Source organism: Sphaerodactylus townsendi, linkage group LG05 (genome assembly GCF_021028975.2).
Source record: "Sphaerodactylus townsendi isolate TG3544 linkage group LG05, MPM_Stown_v2.3, whole genome shotgun sequence".
Taxonomy (NCBI): domain Eukaryota; kingdom Metazoa; phylum Chordata; class Lepidosauria; order Squamata; family Sphaerodactylidae; genus Sphaerodactylus; species Sphaerodactylus townsendi.
The window spans coordinates 38101566-38121356 of record NC_059429.1 but is presented as its reverse complement, the minus strand read 5'-3'; the positions used below and the strand labels follow the sequence as shown (position 1 = coordinate 38121356).

General features: G+C 41.5%; 1 protein-coding gene across 2 annotated transcripts in view; it reads right to left on the bottom strand.

The window, feature by feature from the left end:
* Positions 1–3391: 3391 nt before the first annotated feature.
* The window catches only part of OLFM3 (olfactomedin 3), a 199406-nt gene continuing 183006 nt past the window's right edge, over positions 3392–19791 (bottom strand). For both annotated transcript variants that reach the window (XM_048497146.1, XM_048497145.1), the window contains exons 4-6: positions 19254–19473; positions 6031–6137; positions 3392–4755 (exon numbers count right to left, since the gene is read on the bottom strand). In XM_048497146.1, coding sequence (XP_048353103.1) covers positions 4078–4755; positions 6031–6137; positions 19254–19473 — 1005 coding nt within the window. In that variant the 3' untranslated portion in view covers positions 3392–4077. The remainder of the gene's footprint in view (positions 4756–6030; positions 6138–19253; positions 19474–19791) is intronic.

Genomic DNA, 19791 nt, shown 5'->3' with positions numbered 1-19791 from the left:
ATGACAGAGTTCTTTCAAAACAGTTCACCATTTCAAGCTTGAAAATTTCTAATCATGCACTTAGGGCAAAGAATAGGTTGGCAGGCTGCTGTTACAATGGACTTTGGTTGAACTCAGAGAACCTTTTCCTTACAGCTATACCTTGACCAACAGGCCACTGGGGACATTCCCTCACATGCTCAGTGTAACAGTTTTCTCCAAACTGGTTTATTACCTTTGCCCCCAGCTGGTTTTCTGATGTTCTCTCTCTTGCCCGTGAAGGAGGAGCGCTTCATAAAGGCTTGATTTCTCACTCACATGCTTCCCAATATCAAGAACATTATTTTTGCACCTCCTTGGTTATAATATGCAACAGTCAGCTGTTCCCCTCACTCTGACACATTGTAGTGGTTTCACCAAATTTAGCCTTGAGTTTAAAGCATCAGACAATATAGAAGTTATTGTTTTTTTAAGGGTGCAGATAAAGAGAAACTACCCATATTTATTTATTTTATTTTTTCAATTTATATACCGCCCGATCCCCGGGGGGTCCCCATCAGGCTAGGAAAGGGGAAAAGGTCAGTAAGATCAGAGATGCGGCAAAGATGACCTGCAAAGATGACAGTGGTATAGAAGACAAATTGCCATTTGTCACACATGTCCGAGAGAGCAAACGTTGGGAGAGTTTGGAGTGGTGCCTGGGGAGGGCTGAGTTTAGGGATGATGTGACTGCACTTCCAGGTGATGCACTAAGGTCTTTACCACAGAGACTAAAGACATTTCTAAAGCATCAATATGTGGTGGTCTTTTTTCTTCCTGATTTTCAATTCTTGGGGAGCAGGAAATAATTGCTTGGGGCTGGTAATTCTCCAATCTGGGAAGGTGAGTAGGAAACCTATGAAGTTTTCTATGATGAAAGGTGTGCAGGAAGTTACATTCACTTGGTGACATGTATGAAAGAGAGGAAGCTGAAGATGTCTTCACATAATGAAAAATAGTGTTAGAACTTTTAGAAAAGATTCACCCCTGCATCAAAAAATGAAATTATTCTCACATTATTTATGGAACGCGGCTCCATACTTGCCTTTTTGATTAGCATGGGCATTTCTAGTTCAAATGTATGAGGTTTAGACCCAGACAGCAATGCAACTCTGATATATCCAGTGTGTACTCTCGACAAGTGCCTTTATGCTATTATAGATATGGGCTGTCATCCAAGGAAGGATGCAAAATGATGCTGAGCAAATGCATTGGTGGGCAGTAGCTGTGCCTAGCTGCATCAGCTGCAGCTTCCCCTCCATCGTGCATCACAAGTAAAACTCCAGTGATAGTGCTATAGTGCTGAACTAGCCCAGCTAGTCCACATAAAGGAGATCTCAAGGCTGTGGGCATGGCTTTATTCTTGCTTAGGCCCCTTCCACACACGCAAAATAATGCGTTTTCAAACCACTTTCACAACTGTTTGCAAGTGGATTTTGCTATTCCGCACAGCTTCAAAGAGCACTGAAAGCAGTTTGAAAGTGCATTATTCTGCATGTGCGGAATGAGCCTTAGACTGAAACCTCTCCCTATAGAACTTGCCATTTGTCACAGTTTTTTTGATATGTCATACTTTGCTTTAACTTTTCAGTACAGTAATAAATATCTTAATCTCCTGTCTGATAACATCTTGAATTGACAAATATGAAAAGTGAGCATAAATAATTTTTTAAGGGTTCAGATAAAGGGAAACTACCCATTAGGCTAGAAAAGTGGAAGAGGCCAGTAAGATCAGAGATGAGGCAATGATGACCTGCAAAGATGACAGTGGTACAGAAAACAAAAATCTGAGCAGAAACAAAAATGAAAAGATAGGGGGAGAATACAGGATTATAATGGCAGCAAAGACTGCTATTACAGAACTCACCGAGAACCTATATACCTTTTCAGGTTAGCCTAGAAAAATCAGAATCTACGGGCAATTTCCCACTGGCGAGTAATCCTGGGATAGTCACCCAAAATATCCAGGCTTCCTTGTGATCTCCCCACTGTTGAACCGCAGAACACAGATCAGTCCCATTTCTGGCGCTCCCCCCTTCTCACAGGATTTTCCTGGACCTGCTTGATAATGCACCTTTTTGAAAAAAAAAACACTCCAATGGGAGCTAATAGGAGATGGAGGCTACACATTTGAGGGTCCATAACTTTGGCCCTCCTGAACCAAACTTCACCAAACCTGGGTGGCATCATCAGGAGGGTCTCCTAAAGATACTCTGAAATTTTGGTACTGCTAGCTTAACAATTGCACCCCTGACAGCAGACACCCCCTCAAAAGGCAGGCCTAGACGTCTTCACTAGAAATATGGTGCAATGAGGATGTTGGAACCTGGATGAAAAGGTGCTGACTACTAGATTAAATTTTCAGTGGGAATTTGGCCTACTGCACAAATCAAAAGACCAGTTTAGATATATGGCTGGCTGCTGAAAAGTCCATCTGCCCTCTCTGACCATATGGAGTTCCACCTCTACAGTTAAAAGACGCTGGAAATAGCTAGCAGCAAACCAAAAGTTTTAAGGACCAAACTACGTGTAGTGTAGGAAATTCAGAATTGGACCTCTTCATGTTATCTTGAATGCTAACAATCAACCACTGTGGGGAAACATCAAGAGGGCAGTGGAAACATCATTGCTTTGCAAGTCAAGATTTTTTTAAAAAGAAAAGCAGCAGCATTTTCCTCATTGTTGTTTTGAATTTGGAATAGACCTAATTTCAAGAAAGAGGTGTGTGTTCATGGAAGGCACTAGGGACGTTACCTTGGAGTCAAGGGGCGGTAGCCCAAAAAAGTTTGAGAACCACTGATTTAGAGGTTACTCAGTTTGGTTTGTATGGCATTCAATGGCAGGTGTTTAATTCTGGAACTCAGTATTATTTACATTGATAAACAACCCTCCTAGTGATCCATTCTAAAGACAGCCCTATCATGAAGTGAAAGTCTGGTCAGCAAAGCTGTATACTAGTAGGTAGGACAATATTACATAAGAACACAGGAAGAGGTCTGTGTCATCAGATAAGTGGTCTATCTAGTACAGTATCCCAGTTCGCACAGTTGCAAATTGGATGCCTTGGAGGACCAACAAATGGGGCATAGAGTGCCTTTGTTATTGCTACCTAGCAACAGATACTGAGTGGGTTATTGCCTCTGAATATGGATGTTCTCTTTGGTCACCATGGCTGATAGCTACTGATGGTCTTATCTTTCATGAATCTATCTAATCACTTGTTACAGCCATCTGTGCTTTGCTGATGGCCATCTCTTTGTTCATTGGCAGTAGATCCCACAATTTAATTACTCACTGAGTAAAGAAGAACATAGAGGACTGTAGAATTTCCATGCGATTTCATTCCAAAAGGGATCCATAATCAGACCTGTGATTAAATTTCAATATATTTTATAAAAAATAGTTGACTTTCACAGAAGTGAAGAGATACAATTGCACAATGGTGGACACAATGGTATAAATACATATTGTTGAGAAATTGCTTGCAAGAGGTTTAAAAACAGACTGTACAGCACCGCATCTGAAACTGTGTAGTAGTCAAGAGGAATTTACTTTTTCACCCTTAAAGAAATCTAATATTTTACTTTGGATGATATACGTTTTTTAAAAAGCAAATAATATTGATATGCATTCTGTTCCAATTACTGTCCAAATATGTTTTGATGTTGAGCAGTTCAGCAGATTTGTTTTGTTTTTAAAAAAATGATGTATGGTAGAAAAAGACATTCATGCAGTTAAGCCACCATTAGTCTCTGACTCTAATATAAGGCAGATCATTAATCTTTTTTTAAAGGTAATGTCTTTAGCCACTGAAATCATTTTTAGTGCTTTCCGTGATAAAGTCATGGCAGGCTTTGTGTTGAGTTAAGAAAGACACCTGTAATTCCAACAGGTCATTTTTACAGAAATGCTCTGCCGTCTTTAGAATACATTATACTGTAGAAAAAGCTTTTTCTTAAACCCTTACTGAAAAAAAAAATTTGAAAAGAAACCCAGTAGAATGCCTTCAAGTTCAGCACAAATGACACTGCTTTGGCAGTGGCCAAACCAACATTGAGCTTATGTGTCATCTTCTGTCTTAATTATGTGGAAAAGTGTGACATTAAACAGAACCTGGTGTCCATTATTCCAGGCATAGAGAGCCCGATCTCTGGCATTGTAGTCAAGCATGGATATATGAAAGTACTGATTATGGAAAGGTATGTCTGTGTATTCATAGGTGGAGGTTTTAGTAGAATATGAGTAGTAAACCTTGGCTCCAGTTAAGTGAGAGTTGGTGACGTACAAGGTACCGCATATCATGAAGGATTCCCCAGCACTTCTCTTTGGGTAGCCTGTGCTCCAGCTTTTTGTTGCTTCCAAGGTATCCGGGTTCAGCTGACTGATAACAATGTTGCCGGCATTCTGGTTGGTTGCATAAACAGCCCACAGGCCAATTTCATCTGCCATTAGGTCAATATCTGAAAAACCTCCCCAGGTATATGGGTACACATTATGAAAGCCTGCATACTCCAGAGTACGCTGAGCAAGGACCCGTCCGGTATCAAAGCTGTACTTGATGATAATGTTGCTCTGATATTTATTAAAGTAGAGTGAGCCGTTGTAGACCACGTGGTTAGTTCCTGCCCATTTGAAAGGGAGATTGTATGTCCTTGATTCAGCTCCACTGACAAAGTCTGCTATTGATTTGTACTCGCGGACTATTTTGTTGTTGGTGTAACTGTCCATGTACCAGACCTAAAAGCAAAAGGAAAGAATAGACTGAACATTTGGGGATAAAAATCATTTGGTAACCAAATCACATTTCAAATATATTTGATTTTTTCCCCAGTGGGAAGTAATCCAGGCAAGAAAAATCACATGTTGTCAGCAGATAAGGAAAAGAAACCACACAAGCAGAAGCATTTGTGAATATGGCAGAAAATGTAGAACGGAAGTGGTGGTCATACCAGTTGTGGAGAGTCCCAAGCAGAGTTACACTGGTGGCCCTAGAAGGGTTCAGCTCAGGACTGCACTGTTATTCTTGTACTTAAGAACATAAGAGCATAAGAACAAGCCAGCTGGATCAGACCAGAGTCCATCTAGTCCAGCTCTCTGCTACTCGCAGTGGCTCACCAGGTGTCTTTGGGAGCTCACATGCAGGATGTGAAAGCAATGGCCTTCTGCTGCTGTTGCTCCTAAGCACCTGGTCTGCTAAGGCATTTGCAATTTCAGATCAAGGAGGATCAAGATTGGTAGCCATAGATCAACTTCTCCTCCATAAATCTGTTCAAGCCCTTTTTAAAACTATCCAGGTTAGTAGCCATCACCACCTCCTGTGGCAGCATATTCCAAACATCAATCACACATTGCGTGAAAAAATGTTTCCTTTTATTAGTCCTAATTCTCCCCCCCCACCACCCCAGCATTTTCAATGTATGCCCCCTGGTTCTAGTATTGTGAGAAAGAAAGAAAAAATTCTCTCTGTCCACATTTTCTACCCCATGCATAATTTTATAGACTTCAATCATATCCCCCCTCAGACGTCTCCTCTCCAAACTAGAGTCCCAAACACTGCAGCCTCTCCTCATAACTTCTTGACATACACAGTGTTTGAACTGTGTTCTGATTGGTTAAGAGGCATCAATATATCTAACAGAAAATGAATTCAGCCAACCAGGCTACCCACAGAAAAATAGGAATTTTTAGGGAGATTCCCAAATTGGTAATAAAAATATGACTGCAAATTCTCCAACATAAAAAGGACCTCAACCATATTTTATTTGTATATATTTTCTTTATGGTTCTTTGCACCCCCAGCTTGTTATATGAACTAAAAGCTAACTGGTTGGCTCCTACGTCATTAATAAAAATGGCAATACTAGGCTACATACAGACAAGGTAAAAATCTCTGAATAGCTGAAAGCTTGCTGAAAAAATATGACATGATATATTAGTTAAAAATCCTAAAACAATCTGACTGGGAAATTCTGGTTTGGACTACAACAGGAAGCAATAAAAACACACACGTACTCGATTGTTCTTCTCTGATGCTAATGGATCTGTCATCCAGGCTCCAAAACGGGTTCCAGATGTCTTGACTGTAATAGGGCCAGTGATTTTCATTAATTTGCCACATGCTGAAATAAGAAAAACAAAGGGCATCTCAGAAGATCTCAGGCAGACTGACCCTTGTGCTGACTGCTTGTCACTTCAAGATGACTGATGACTGGGGTATGAAAAGGGGCCTGAGAAAGTACTGACATTGATGATTTGCTTTTAATTCCATCCAGAAGCAAAATAGCTAATTTAAAAACAGCAGGAACAAATCAGTTATTTGAAACAATTACAATGCCTTGGACAAGTGATGCAAAATCATGCTGATCTTTCTGGTTCCATATATAACATATACATTATTTTTTATTGATAAATAACCCATATGTAACACATACTTTATTTTTGTTTTAGGTAATTTATCTTCCACCTTGCTGTTATTATGGTAACCTCTACAGTGCCTTGCAACTAACAAACAAAAACAGATAACAGTGATAACAATGAAAATTAATTTAAAAAACCCATTCATTAAAAAACTCAATAATGACATTGGAAAAGTCATATAAAATGTATATAAAGGCAGCCAGTATAAAAATCAATAATTAAAAAGCGTTCAGTAGAAACATTAAATCAACATTCACAGCATTAACTAAGATCCTAGAACAGATTAAAACTAAAGCTGGGTAAGAGACAAAACCTCAAAGCCTAAACATCCCAGGTGTAAGTTCAGGGACATTTCTTTCTTTTTAAAATGTTTTTATTGTATAGAATGTTTATATCACCGTTACATACCATACATTTTTCTAACTATATTTTTCCCCCTTTTTTCCCTCCCTCCCCCTCTTCTTTTTCTCTGTTGTTCAAGCAAGCAGCAGAAGATCCATTCTTTGTATTCTCTTCTTCCAAAATTCTTTGTTAGATCCGGCTTCTCTCATCCAGGTCACAAACATTGTTCATATCTTCGTAATATCTCTTAATTTCCCTTGCCATGGCATATTTTTTGCCATCATCTCAAAAATTTCTAACTGTATTTGTTCCCATACATATCCCAACCATTTTGAGATTGTCCATTTCTTATTATCTTTCCAGCCCAATGCTATCACTGCATGTGCAGCTCTAATCATAATTTTGGACATTGGTCCCAGAGTTCTATTTACCCTTTTATCTTCTATTATTCCTACCATTAATAAATAATTATTTATATAGATTTTCACTTTTACTAATTGTTCTATATAGTTCAGGGACATTTCTGAGTAGATCTGCCTAGCAGCACTCCCATAACCACCAAAGGCCAAAAGCGAGAGGCCAAGGTGATCTTTCTGGAGGAGGAATGTCGGTCTTCCAGGGACCACTGTAATAATGATTCACAAAATAATTATACCTTATAGATATTATAGCTGTCCAGTCTGCTAACTTAATTTCCAATTTAGCACATGAACATGTTTCCACACAAGTGTTTTGCTCTGACTTGCCTTGAAAACTGAAGCATTCTTGAAGCATCTACTGAGTTTCCCCATATTACCTTTCTGAAGTTTCAACTATCTATGTTCGGTGCTTCCCCCTCCTTCACTGTGATCTTTCCCAGTTTTGCTTTGTTACAACTTTTCTGTAAAGATCACATTCAGAATGTGTTTGCCCTCTGTTTGGGTGGGCAGGTTTTTCGGTCTCCTGCCCACAATCCTTGGAATCCCCTTGCACCTGGCATTACCTCTACCCCCACACTACCAGCAGTCCTTTAAAAATATCAGCAATTGTTATGTCTTACAATTTCATAACACTACAAAAACGTAGTTACTATGGATTTTTGAAAAAGCTGCCAGTAAGCCCTATGATGTCTTGAGAAGGGGGAATGGCAGAAATGTAAGGATGCATGGTGCATGGAGAATACCATCATGTGGATACTCCATTGCATTCACAGAAGCAAGGAGTATGCAATGGAGAATTGTTGCCATGTGGATGCTGTTGAAGAGAGTGAAAAGTTGCCCACCAAATGTATCTGAACATGCCTTTTTGAGGGGAAAAAAGGGTAAGAAAATTCTCCTCACATTGGAACGGAGGGAGGGATGCTGATTTTTACTGATTTATCTGATATCAAGGTAGGGAAACCAGAGAAGAAAATGAACTTGATTAATGAGCCTTCATGGCAGTCCCAGCTGCGTTCCTGCATTTGCGTGCTGGAAACTTCTCTGAATGACAAGATAGGCCCTGAAGCAGATCTCAGTGGGAGCAGTGAGAATGATGGATCAGGATGTACTACTGAGAGCCACTTAAGGCCCCTACTGGAAACGGTTGCAAGAGAAAATTACTCTAAGTACAACACCCATTAGCTGCCCTGCTAAGTGATCTGACCTTGGGAACATAGTGAGACTCGGGACTGATGGATGGACTGGGCAGAAACTGTAAGATTAAGGCAGGGAAGTAATGGAGGAAATATACCTGCTTTTGGCAGAAATCCTCCCTAATGATTGACTCCTTTCTCAGAGCTTATCCAACTCGTGATCCATGTCAATTGCCTTCTTTGCCCATTATTGCATTCATTGAAAAGTCAATCCATGAGACTTAAAGAGTGAATTAAAGCAATATTGAGTCACTTTTTGCAGTGAAACATTGGCTACTTCCCCCTCCCTCCTTCTGTTCCTATAGAACCCAGTCCAGCAAAAGTGCTCTTCCAAGCAACAATGGAACAGATTCATTCCATGGTATTTAGACTGATTCTATCTCCTCCCCCTCCATCAAAAATAATAGTCAGTCAGTATTTATTTCGCTACAAAAGCAGCTCCAAAAATAAGAAAACAGTAAAAATAAAATATGATTATCAGTGAAAATAATAACTATTGGGGAAGCATTGAGAATACTGAAGCCCTAATATAATAAAAGAAATAATAATGGTAAGATAGTAAAATTAATTCAGAGTGAATTTTAGCATAACAGAATAATGTTGGCAATACAGTAGAACTGTTAGTCTCAGGCAGCCACTTATGCGACTCACTTGCCCGAAGGCGGAATTTGGCAACTTGGGTTGTTATCTCCTGGGATACAAGCAGAAAAGAAACATAAGATTCTCTGGATCTTCCAGGTAAGGCTGGCAGGATGGGAGCTGTATACTGGGATTGAAGGTCGTTATAGAGTGGGCAGTACAGGAGGACATGTTTTACAGTTTCTACTTTTTACTTTCCCTGCACTGCATGTACAATGTTGTTTGAGGAATGGAATAAGATGGTGTCTTCCTTCCAGGAGGGCTGAAGACAGAACAGTGAAACATGCAAGGGTAAAGAAATAATAAACAATTAACTAAAATTATATTCAGATGACCATCACAATAGAAGCCCAACCTACCGGTACTTCCAATAACATCCAGATTTCAACGTCCTCTCTCCATCAGGACTTGAGAACCTAGAGCTGCAGACAGGCATTGTGGAATCCCAGATAAAGATTCCCTTTGGTTCCCTCCTCACACCTACACCCAATCTAAACAAGACATGAACACATACATAGGAGCCTCCACGGTAACCAGATTCTCAAAATTTTCCCTCCAGTCCCTCTGCCTTTTGACAGCCCAGAGAGAAACTTGCATAACTATGGGGGAACCACTGAGAATACCTATAACAGGCTGGTATACACCTACCAGCCTGTTATAGGTATAGGTATAGGTATACACCTATAGTCCTTTTGTGCATGCTTGTAGCAACACTTACAGTTGCTTTCCCAAGGGTCTCCCCAGGGGACACGCCCCCATGGCCAGAGTGATGGCTACAGCGACGGAGTCCAGGAGGCGGTCCCCTTGCCTCCACAGAGTGCCAGAAGACAGGAGAAGGTAAGTTACCATTTGGGGTAAATGTCGGCTTCCACATGGCATCGGATGGAAGATGCTGCTTTCTAAAAACCTTGCTTAGCAATGCAGCAGCACCAGCTGTGCAAACACCTCCCCAGAGACAGTGTTTTTACCGTCTCTGGGGCGCTGTTATCCGCCCATGCGGAAATGGCCATAGAAGAAGAGTTGTCCAGCAGGCAGAGCAGGCAGAGATTGGTTGTAACTAGGTCAGTAGGAATGGACACTGACCTCCTCCAAATAAACTACACATTCCTTGCTTTTGTTTTTGAGAGACATTGCTGTGGAGAGCTTTGTGCACTACCAACTTAAGCAACTGATGCCCATGATTGAAACTCACTCATGACTAGCTTTAGCTTGACTAGGGTAAGGATTTCCAATCTTCAGTTGATGTTTTGTTTATATTTAGTTGATTTTTCCAATAAAATGCTTACAAGTCTCCACTTAAGATGTACATAAATACTATCAAGTCACAACTGACCTACAGTGACCCCAGCAAGGGGCTTTAAAGGCAAGTGAGAAGCAGAGATGGGTTTGTTATTGCCTTCCTCTGAAGAACCTGCCTTGGTGGTTTCCCATCCAAGTACTGACCCTGCTTATGCTTGGCTTCTGAGATCTGACAAGATCAGGGTATACCATGCTGCTTTCTCTCCTTAACACTGAAACTTATATGATATATTCTGTATGAAATATTTCTGAAAGACTGTGGGCAAGTGTGAGCCAAGATTTGGGAAGACTCTGCCTATGAACACATGAGGCAGTCGAAGGTTGCCATTTTGGCAGGGATGAAGGCAATAGAGGAGATGAAGGAATGATCCCCTGCCATGCCCTTCTGTCAATGTGGAAATGAACTGCAAACATTAACCACCCTGAGAGCATTATGCATCTATGGATTTTCCTCTTATAGTGGAGCTAGCTGAAAATGCCTCTGTGCTAATAACACTTATTGGTGTTTTGATAGCAGAGGACTGTCGGCAAGAAAAATGTCCCCGCTACCTGTATCTATTAGGAACGTAATTCTGGATGTTCAGCTATAGTTTGAGGAAGATCACTGAGCCATAAACACCATCTGCCAAATTAATACATTTTCTACCACAATGGTGATGGCCAGGAATTAATTGGAGCTGGAGCAGAACCAGGTAAAATGCCAGCTCAGCCTCAGAGCATGCCAAGGAGGATATGAATGCATTTTATTCTCTGGTTGAAGAAGGACCATCTTAGTCCCTTTTGGCATTTGCCCCTGGCATTGTTAGGTTATAGAACTTTCCTATCTCACACATAGGGCCTAAATATCATTTATTTTTGCCTGGTAAAATTTGTATTAATGCATTCTTGCCCAATTCTGTCACATTTTCATACATTGTACAAGAAATGTTTTCATACATTGTACAAGAAAAAAACACCTTCTGAAATGTCATAAATAGACCTGGGCTAGATCCCCTGTAACTACAAGCTCTATAAACAGTAAATGACCCTGGCCTACAGTATGTATATACCTCAGGGAAACCGAATACATTCTTCATCTAAATGTATGTTGCTATGTAATTTGCTGATCTGCAGCAACAGAAGAACAAGTTTCAGCGCTTCATTGTATTTAAGGCTTAAGCAGCAATGCCAGACCTGTTTAGGGTATCTCCTTTTTCCTCAAAGCTTGATGGAGTTATGAAGGGTTATGAAACCTTTACACACAATGGATGTGTAATAGGATCATGCACATTAAAGACTCAAGGCTTTTCTAGCACGGTAAAGCCACCGATCCCTAGCTGTTTTTATTTGGCTGGAATTGACTTATGGCAGGATTTATGCGAGAACAAGAGGGAACGAGAACAGACAGTGGGAAGGCCACTGATGCTTACTTTGCTGCATTATGCCAGTGAACCTGTGTTTGCTTTAGCCCATGACATCACAATTCAAAGGCTGCCTACATATTTCAGAAGCCAGAATCTGAAAAAAAAATTGTCTGAAGGGGCCTTATGATGTGCAGTTCCATCCTAAGAACACTGAAGTCAATGAATGTAGAAGGGTATAACTCTGTTGAGGTTTACACCATCAGTCTCTTACTGAGTTCAGCGATTGTGTGTTTTTTAATAAAATCTTACAGCCATATTCTCACCACAAACATCATTGTCACTATTACTTTTATTAAAATCCAAGCCAAAGAGGGACTGTATTACTTCCTTCATATTAAAAGTGTGCAGTATGAGTCACCAAAGCTCCTATTTTGAGCTCAGGAATTATAAACTTCAGCAATATCTCTTGTGAGAACATACATCGGCCCTCATACATTTCCTACTGTCAACCCTTGATAATATATAACTGACAAACACAAGATTTATTCTGTATTTAAAAGTTGCTATTTATAAACAGGTGATTTTTTTTGTTTTTGTTTTGTTCCTATCCATGTAGAGTGAAATAGCATGAAATTACACATTGGTAGTGACAGGAGAAAGAGAACAGAAGAGATTTCAGGATTAGACAGTTCCTTTCATGTATTTTTTGCCTGACATTTTTATACTATCGCTAGTACAAATGAGAGCTGCTGAAAAATTAATTATTAAAAGGGTAACTGAATGTAGACATCATTGTTTGCATCTGACTTAGTGGACTTTCTCCAGGGAAATCAGCATGCACGATATTAGGAAATACTCTGTCTAAATCAAGTGTTTCAGAACACTGTGCACCAGTGTTACCTCTACTTTTCAGAACCAGATACTGTTTGGCCTATGGTTCAGTTCGGACCCTACACAGAACAATGGCTTAATTGAGTTGACTAATTAGTATAATGATCTGAATGCAGGTAATACCACGAATGGGGGTGGTTAATTATGTTGAGCTATGGTTTATAAAACACAGTTGCCCTTGACTATCATTTTGTATGATGTACAGACACCAACATTCTGGCTTAATTCTACTTGTTCCCCAGTGCCACCCTTGTTCACAACCCAGTTGGCCAGAGCTTCCCTTCCCTTCCCTTCCCTCCCCTTCCTCTCCTCCCCCTCCCTCCGCTAGGGTGGGTGGGCCAGGTCCAGATACCGGGTCCCCTTCCCTCCCCTCCCTCTGCTAGGGTGGGTGGGCCAGGTACAGATGCTAGGTCCCCTTCCCTACTCTCCCTTGCACGCCACCCCTCCCTCCCCTCCTTGCCACCTCTCCTTCCCCTTCCCCTCCCTCCGCTAGGGTGAGTGGGCCATGTGGGTGGGTGGGCCATGTCCCTTCACTCCCTCTCTTTCCCTCCTCACTTCCCTTCCCTTACATGGAAGAGAAACCAGTCTTTTGTCAAGGCAAACCAGGATGTAAATGATCATCCATAAGCTGAATTATGGTTTCACAAGGTACCTCCAGTTCAAATAATTTATGGTTTTGCATAATTAGTTAGGAACTGATGCCTGACCCCGACTCAATGTAGCCTCGGCTGCCTGAGGTAAGCATAGCTGGGGCTGGACTCACCCAAGCAAGGAAGGCAGAGAAAGGGAGATAGTAGGACCCTGGGCAGATCATTCTAGTACAACCAAAGAACAAGGGAATGGTGGGGAGGACAGTAAGACATGGTTGGATGGTAAGACTGAGCCCAGAGTTGGGGGGAGCCAGGATGGGAGAGGCTAAGAGGCAGCCCTGAGCAACAAGGGGAAGGAACAGGGGAAGGAGACAGGCATCAGGAGAAAGAGGAAAGGCCTCCCTTTCCTTTTATAGCTTCCCAGGTGGAATAAATGGAAGAGGACTGGATACAGGCCAGGTGGGGGTGCAGCCAGGGAATCCCATAAAAGGGAATGCACTGCAAAAAAGAGGGGGAGGCAGGTGTGGGCACATGTATTGAAGTTAGTCTTGGGAAAGAAAAGAACTTGGTTGATATAATCCCTTCTCTTTCCCATTCTGAGGCTTTTTTTGGGGGGGTGGTGGTGGTGTCCTGACAGACTGAATTGTAGATGGTAGAAAGCATGGGATGAGAGGAAGCTCACAATGATGTATAAGCTGGCCAAGATGATGATATAGTTGGAGGATTATACTATTTCCCATTTTCGTTAAATGTTTTGCTTATCATAAATATGCTTTTAAAGATACTGAACTAGTGAAATAAGATGTGAAGGTTTGCAATTATTTTCCCCCTTTGGAAATGGAATTGCCTGTTGAAATTTAGTGCAGATTTTTGTTGGAGGAAGCTGAAGGAATGCTTAAAAATTACACCGCCTGTTATTCAGCATATGTTTCAAAAATATGTTGCAGCAACAAAGTGTCCCATGTGTTTGGGTATGGGAGTGCTGGCGAGTGATGGAGATGTTTTGGAACTATATAAGACCAAGGAGTTGGAGAGAGCTCAATCTGCAGTCCTAAAAATACAAACATAAGGGAGCTGTACCAATTCACAGAAAAATATTTATTTTAAAACATTCTCACAGTACCGGTAAATACTTGCAGTTTCAAACCACTGCTCTTCATAAAATGGCATTTCCTTTCATAAGAGACAAGTACTCTTCCAAATTGTTTTTTGCCTTCAACATACAGGCAGCTCAGACTATACCAGCTGAACTATACCAGGTGAATATCCCGCATGCAGGTTTCCTTTATAAGAAGCAAGCCTGTAGATTTTAACAGAGGGATTCTGAAATGTAATGAACGCTGGACTGAAGCCACCCATTCAAGAAAATACACAGGCAGTCCGTGCTGTACATCAGTTAATTCAGAAATATTTTATGTTATCTCGAGCTCCTCTCAAACAGTTTTTATATGCTGAATTGCATTTTGGCAATAACTATTTAAATCTGTAGAAGTTAAAGTGCCACAACACTTGTTTTTTGACCTATAATTTATTTTATTGACCGTATCCTGCAAAAGAGCCAGAGCTTCAGTAGAAGCAGTGATGTTTAGTTATTTTTCAGATCACACACACATTTATTCAGAGACAACATTTTGTGAAAATTCAAGGCACTCGCCTATTTGCTTTTAAGTATGACATATTATAGTATAGTAATATAATACGTGGAGAGTGTCTACCTGAAATTCTGCATCCTACCTGTCACAATGTATAAAACTCACACCATATATTTTACATAATCATTTACCTTGGACTGGCCTGAAAGAGGAGACAGTTAGGACCATAAACTTTTGCCAGAGGTTTAGCTCCCCAATTCAATATCTGATTTACTCTGGGAATGTAGATAAAACCAGAGGTGGAGCTTCCATGGGGACATCTGGGGACAAATGCGGAAAATTGCTTCCCACACTTCAAGCCTCGGCCTGGCATGATGTGCTCCTGCTGTGCGAGAGCCTTGGCCAGCCTGGTGAGCGTGCTCTGTGCTACTGCCTGAGGGCTGAGGCAGAGGGGGTGCAGTGTGCGCAGGTGTTGGAGCAGAGGCCGAACACGAGCGGGAAGGAAGTGGCGTGGGCTGGCTGTACCTGGAGTCTGGAGGTGCTGCACAGGCTGGCTAATGAGTAGGCGTTGCTGGCCACCAGGCTTAGTGAGTGCTGAGTGGGGTGGGCAGAAAAAAAAGGATGAGCCTTTTAATGGTAAGGGCTCGCACACATTTGCTGTGCAATCCTTGGCAGGAAATCTCATTGGCCCAGACCCTAGATGGCTCAGGCTAGCCCAAGGGATTGAACTGGATGGTCCTGGTGGTCTCTTCCAACTCTATGGCCATTTCTGCACAGCGGCAGGAAACGGCTCTCCACCAGCATAATTCATGCCAGTGGAGCTTCGGGACTGCTCACACGGTAACACGTGGGCAGCCCTGAAGCTGCTGTGACCCGCAGAAGTGGCTCCGCAAGCGCCTGTGGGTCATTCTGTTTACTTACCTCTCCTCCCTGCGCTCCAGGAGTTGGAAGGCAGCGTGGACATGTCCCGCCAGCCATCCAGAGCTGTGAAGGGAGGAGAGGTAAATAAACAGGAAACTGGAGAGGCCAAAAGCAGCGCCTTCACATCGATGCGCTTTGTACCGCGCCAGCAGGAAGACGCCGCTTTTGAAAAATCTCGCTCAGGGAGTGAGGTTCAAAAGCAGCATCTTCACACTGGTTGGGGGGGGGCAAGCACAGCACTGCTGCGATGTAGCAGTGCCAGCTGTGTAAACAGCATCCCAGGGACGGTGTTTTTACCATCCCTAGGGTGCTGTTTTTCAGCTGTGCACAAACAGCCTAGGATTCTGTGATCCATGGAGGGTGCTAAGGCAGACTGGAAAGTCACTACAGCTCCTGGCCACTTGCTAGTTGGCTTTTGGGAAGAATCATCTTGCTAGTTGTAGGAATGCATGTGCTGGACTGCATAGATCCTTGGCTGGATCCAGAGCTGGCTGTGCGTGTAATGGGGCATTTAAGAACTGAGCCATGAAATGTCACTTTTCCTGCCTCTACTTTGAATGGGTTTCTGGGGTTGCTGCTGTTGGGCACCCTGTTTGCAGGCCCCAAGTCCAGCACGATGTGCTGTTGGTGTTGCAGAAATCTTTTATTTTATTCTGAGTATTACAATATAAGTTATTCTGTAAAGAATGTGAGTTCATGTTAGTAAGTGCCTTATATTGTCAGTATTAAAATTCAATGTGTGCAACCACTGTGAAAAACGTGACTTGAAATTTATCCCTGTCCTTTCCTTTCCTTCCCTCCCTCTTTTCCTTCCTGGCTCTGTGCTGTGTTTCCAATGCTGGGAGTGCTGGATATAACACCGTGAAACGTTTTCACAGCAGTAATAAAACATTTTGAAAGCATTTTAAGTCATATGACACTTGAAACACTTTAAAATGTTATAACAGTTTGTAACCCTGCCCTGTATACCCTGCCTTATGAAAAATTGGATTTCATATTGTGTGCTGCAAAATGCCAGTTTCCTTGTTTGTATGGGTGGAGTGTCCCAGCCAAGAGCAAGCCTAAGGCAAAACAGCCTGTTTAATCTATGAGTTACTCCAGGCAATTATCTGGACGTCTCATAACAAGGACATGCATGTTTTGATTATCTCACCCTACCAGAATACTCCATTGACATAAAGGAACCTGCACATCTCTTGATTGCCACACCTCACTGAACTACCTTGACACAATAGACTCTGAAAACCTCCTTGGTATCTGATGCTACATTTCGCTACACCTTTTCAGAAAATGGCTCTGCAACAAATGGTTGCTTCCTTGCATTCCCTCAACCCATTGATACACTTTTCCTAAAACCAATCAATCCCTTCCTAATCACAAGCCTCAGCCAAATTTGAATAACTTGAGTGGAGGCTCCAAAGAGTTACTCTGCATAAAGCCATTCTGTGCTTCCTGATTTAATGTAAAAAGCAATTGACTCCATTGTCCCGGGTACTTAGAATAATAGATAGAACTTTTTGATTAGCTCAAGCCAGCAGCATGGGAAGTTCCAGAGAATTTAGGAAAACGAAACTTAAACTTACCTGTTCCCGTCCCTACCTGCGCAGAAGTGTATAAAAGTACTGTGCACTCCAACTCCAGTGCTCAATACTAGCCTGTACCTCTCTTGGTCTAGTTGGGTTGAGACACGATATTGTCCTTCGCCTGGATTCAGATGCTGGTCATTTGAATCCTTGCCTTCTACAAGATCTTCTTCAGCTGAATTTAGGTAACGTATAGTCCTCGCTTCCCCAACTCCCTGGGCTATCATTCCACCTATCTTCTCCCTGTTATATCTTAGGAACGGTGTGTATGTGCCTTGACTTCTTGCTGTATGATTGCGTGCAAACAAAATTTATATAAAAACATATTTAAACTACAATTTGGTCTTTTGTGAATTCTCTGCAGAGACGTTTCAAGCCGTTTCTGGTAGTCTTAAAAGATCCCTATCCAGCCTGCCTCTCGCATTGCCAAGCTGAGTTATTTTCCTCATTGCTACTTAAAATAGTTGTGTGCTGTTACACTCTTAGCAGCTGGTGGAGATTCCTTAGAAATAAGTTCACAACCTGTGAAAGCTGGGTAACAAGTTGTTAAACAGTTTGAAAGCATTTTAAAAATGTTGTCAAAATTTTTATTTTTGCTGTGTGGCACGTACCATTGCTGTGTTCAGATATGTGAGTTGGGGCATGTTCGATAATGTGATGGTGACTTTGAGATGACCTGATGCAAAAAATAGTTCTTTGGTCATGGTGAGGGAGGGCAGCCTTTGGTTGTGGTGTGGGAGGGCGGCCGCCCGTGGGGGTGTGTGTCAGGTTTTCCCTGGGCTCCATTTTCCCTTGCTAAACCTCTGGATAAAACAAATCCAAGTCAAGCTAGGAAACATTATCCAAAAGAAAGGGATTGTGTATAGGGATGCTGAGAAGTTTGCAGTGAACAGGTTCAGTAGAGAACACACTTTTTTCTCAACCACAATCATTTGTGAACCAAGCTTTGAAGGTGTTAGTTTTACTTTTGCAGCTTGACTTGAGTACCACGTCAGACATCCTAATTGCTAACAACAAACAGGCAGCACATGAAGGCAGCCAATCACAGCAGCCCTTATTCAGGACACAATTGGTTGCCAAAGAAATACAAGAGCTTCACAGAGTTATTGACTGTGTAGAAGAATTTATTCAAGATAAGAGCTGTTTGTTTGCTTTTACACTTTTCTTGTTCCTATCTGTTCTTTTATTGTTTTAACAGTAAATTCATTGCCCTTTCCACACTATAAAGTAGCATTGTTGTTTATACTAAAGCATCATGAAGCAGAACATGATAAAAGACCATTTCCTTGTAACCAAGCTCCTACTGCCCAACTAACATATGGAAGGTCTAATGCTTCAAGGTATTCTGTCACTCCAAACAAGATTTACCTATTCTCATGGGTCTGTGCTATCACAGGCTGCCCAAACTAAGTTGTTGTGGCAATTCCATAAAGGTGTTATTTGTATTCTGTTGATAGTGATGCAAGCACATGAAGTGAGGCCATCCTGCTGATGTCTGGGGGTGATGAACACCTTCCTCATTGTGCTGCCTCAAGCATTTGCTTTGACACCTTGGTCACACAACTGGCCTTGGGGATCACATGAAATAACCTCAATCATACTGATTTCTAATGTTCGAGTCGTCCCTCACACAAACAACTAGTATGAGAATAATAATGTGATTAAAGGAAACCCTATGAATTGACTTTTCATGTCTAACAAACTGGAAAGAGGGAGGGGGGAGGGAGGAGAAATGTTCAGTTTTGGGTGACTACCATACTACTGTGTTAACACAGAACTTGAGTTTTGAGTATGTCAAGCACATAACTTCAGTAATCCTTGTTATGGTCAGGGCACTGCCTGTGGGCATCAGAATAAGCATCACAAGGTATGTGTATGTAGAACTGCTTCTTGTTCTCAACCACAGCTGGGAAATCTGGACTTCCTGGAAGAATTCCAGACAGTTGGAAACCCTGTCAAATGCATATTCATTAAACTAAATGTGGCATGAAATTGTATGAACTTACTAAGTTTCTTCATGCAGTCTCGAAGCCTGGTTTCCAAATTGAGCACTCGCTGATGTAGTTCCTCATAATCATAGGCACCAATTTCCTCTTGGATCCCAGTGAGGACTGAAGACAGATTTCTAATTTCCTCCTTGAACTGGGTGATTAACTTGGCATCAGTTTTGTACTGTTCCAGAACTGGTATTAGTGGCAGGAGCTCATCCATCTTTTCTTTCAATTCCTGTGAAAAAGCAGTCAAGTATGCATTAGGGAAGTGTAAAAGTGTTACATCGCCTAAATTCTTTAATAAGATCTTTTTAGACATTATTAGATTTACTACTAAAATTCTTATTGATCTTGGTTTCAAAACTATGATTAGTGTACCATGAGAGATTTCGTAAGCACAAGATTAATGGCTTGAGGCTTTAGATAAAAAAATGTATAAGTGCTCAGTTTTACTTCAAAAACATAAATCATTTTTTTCCTAAATGAACCCTTTCCCACTTCAGGAATTAGGGCTGTAATCCTATGCACACTTATCTGAGAATGAGTCTCATTG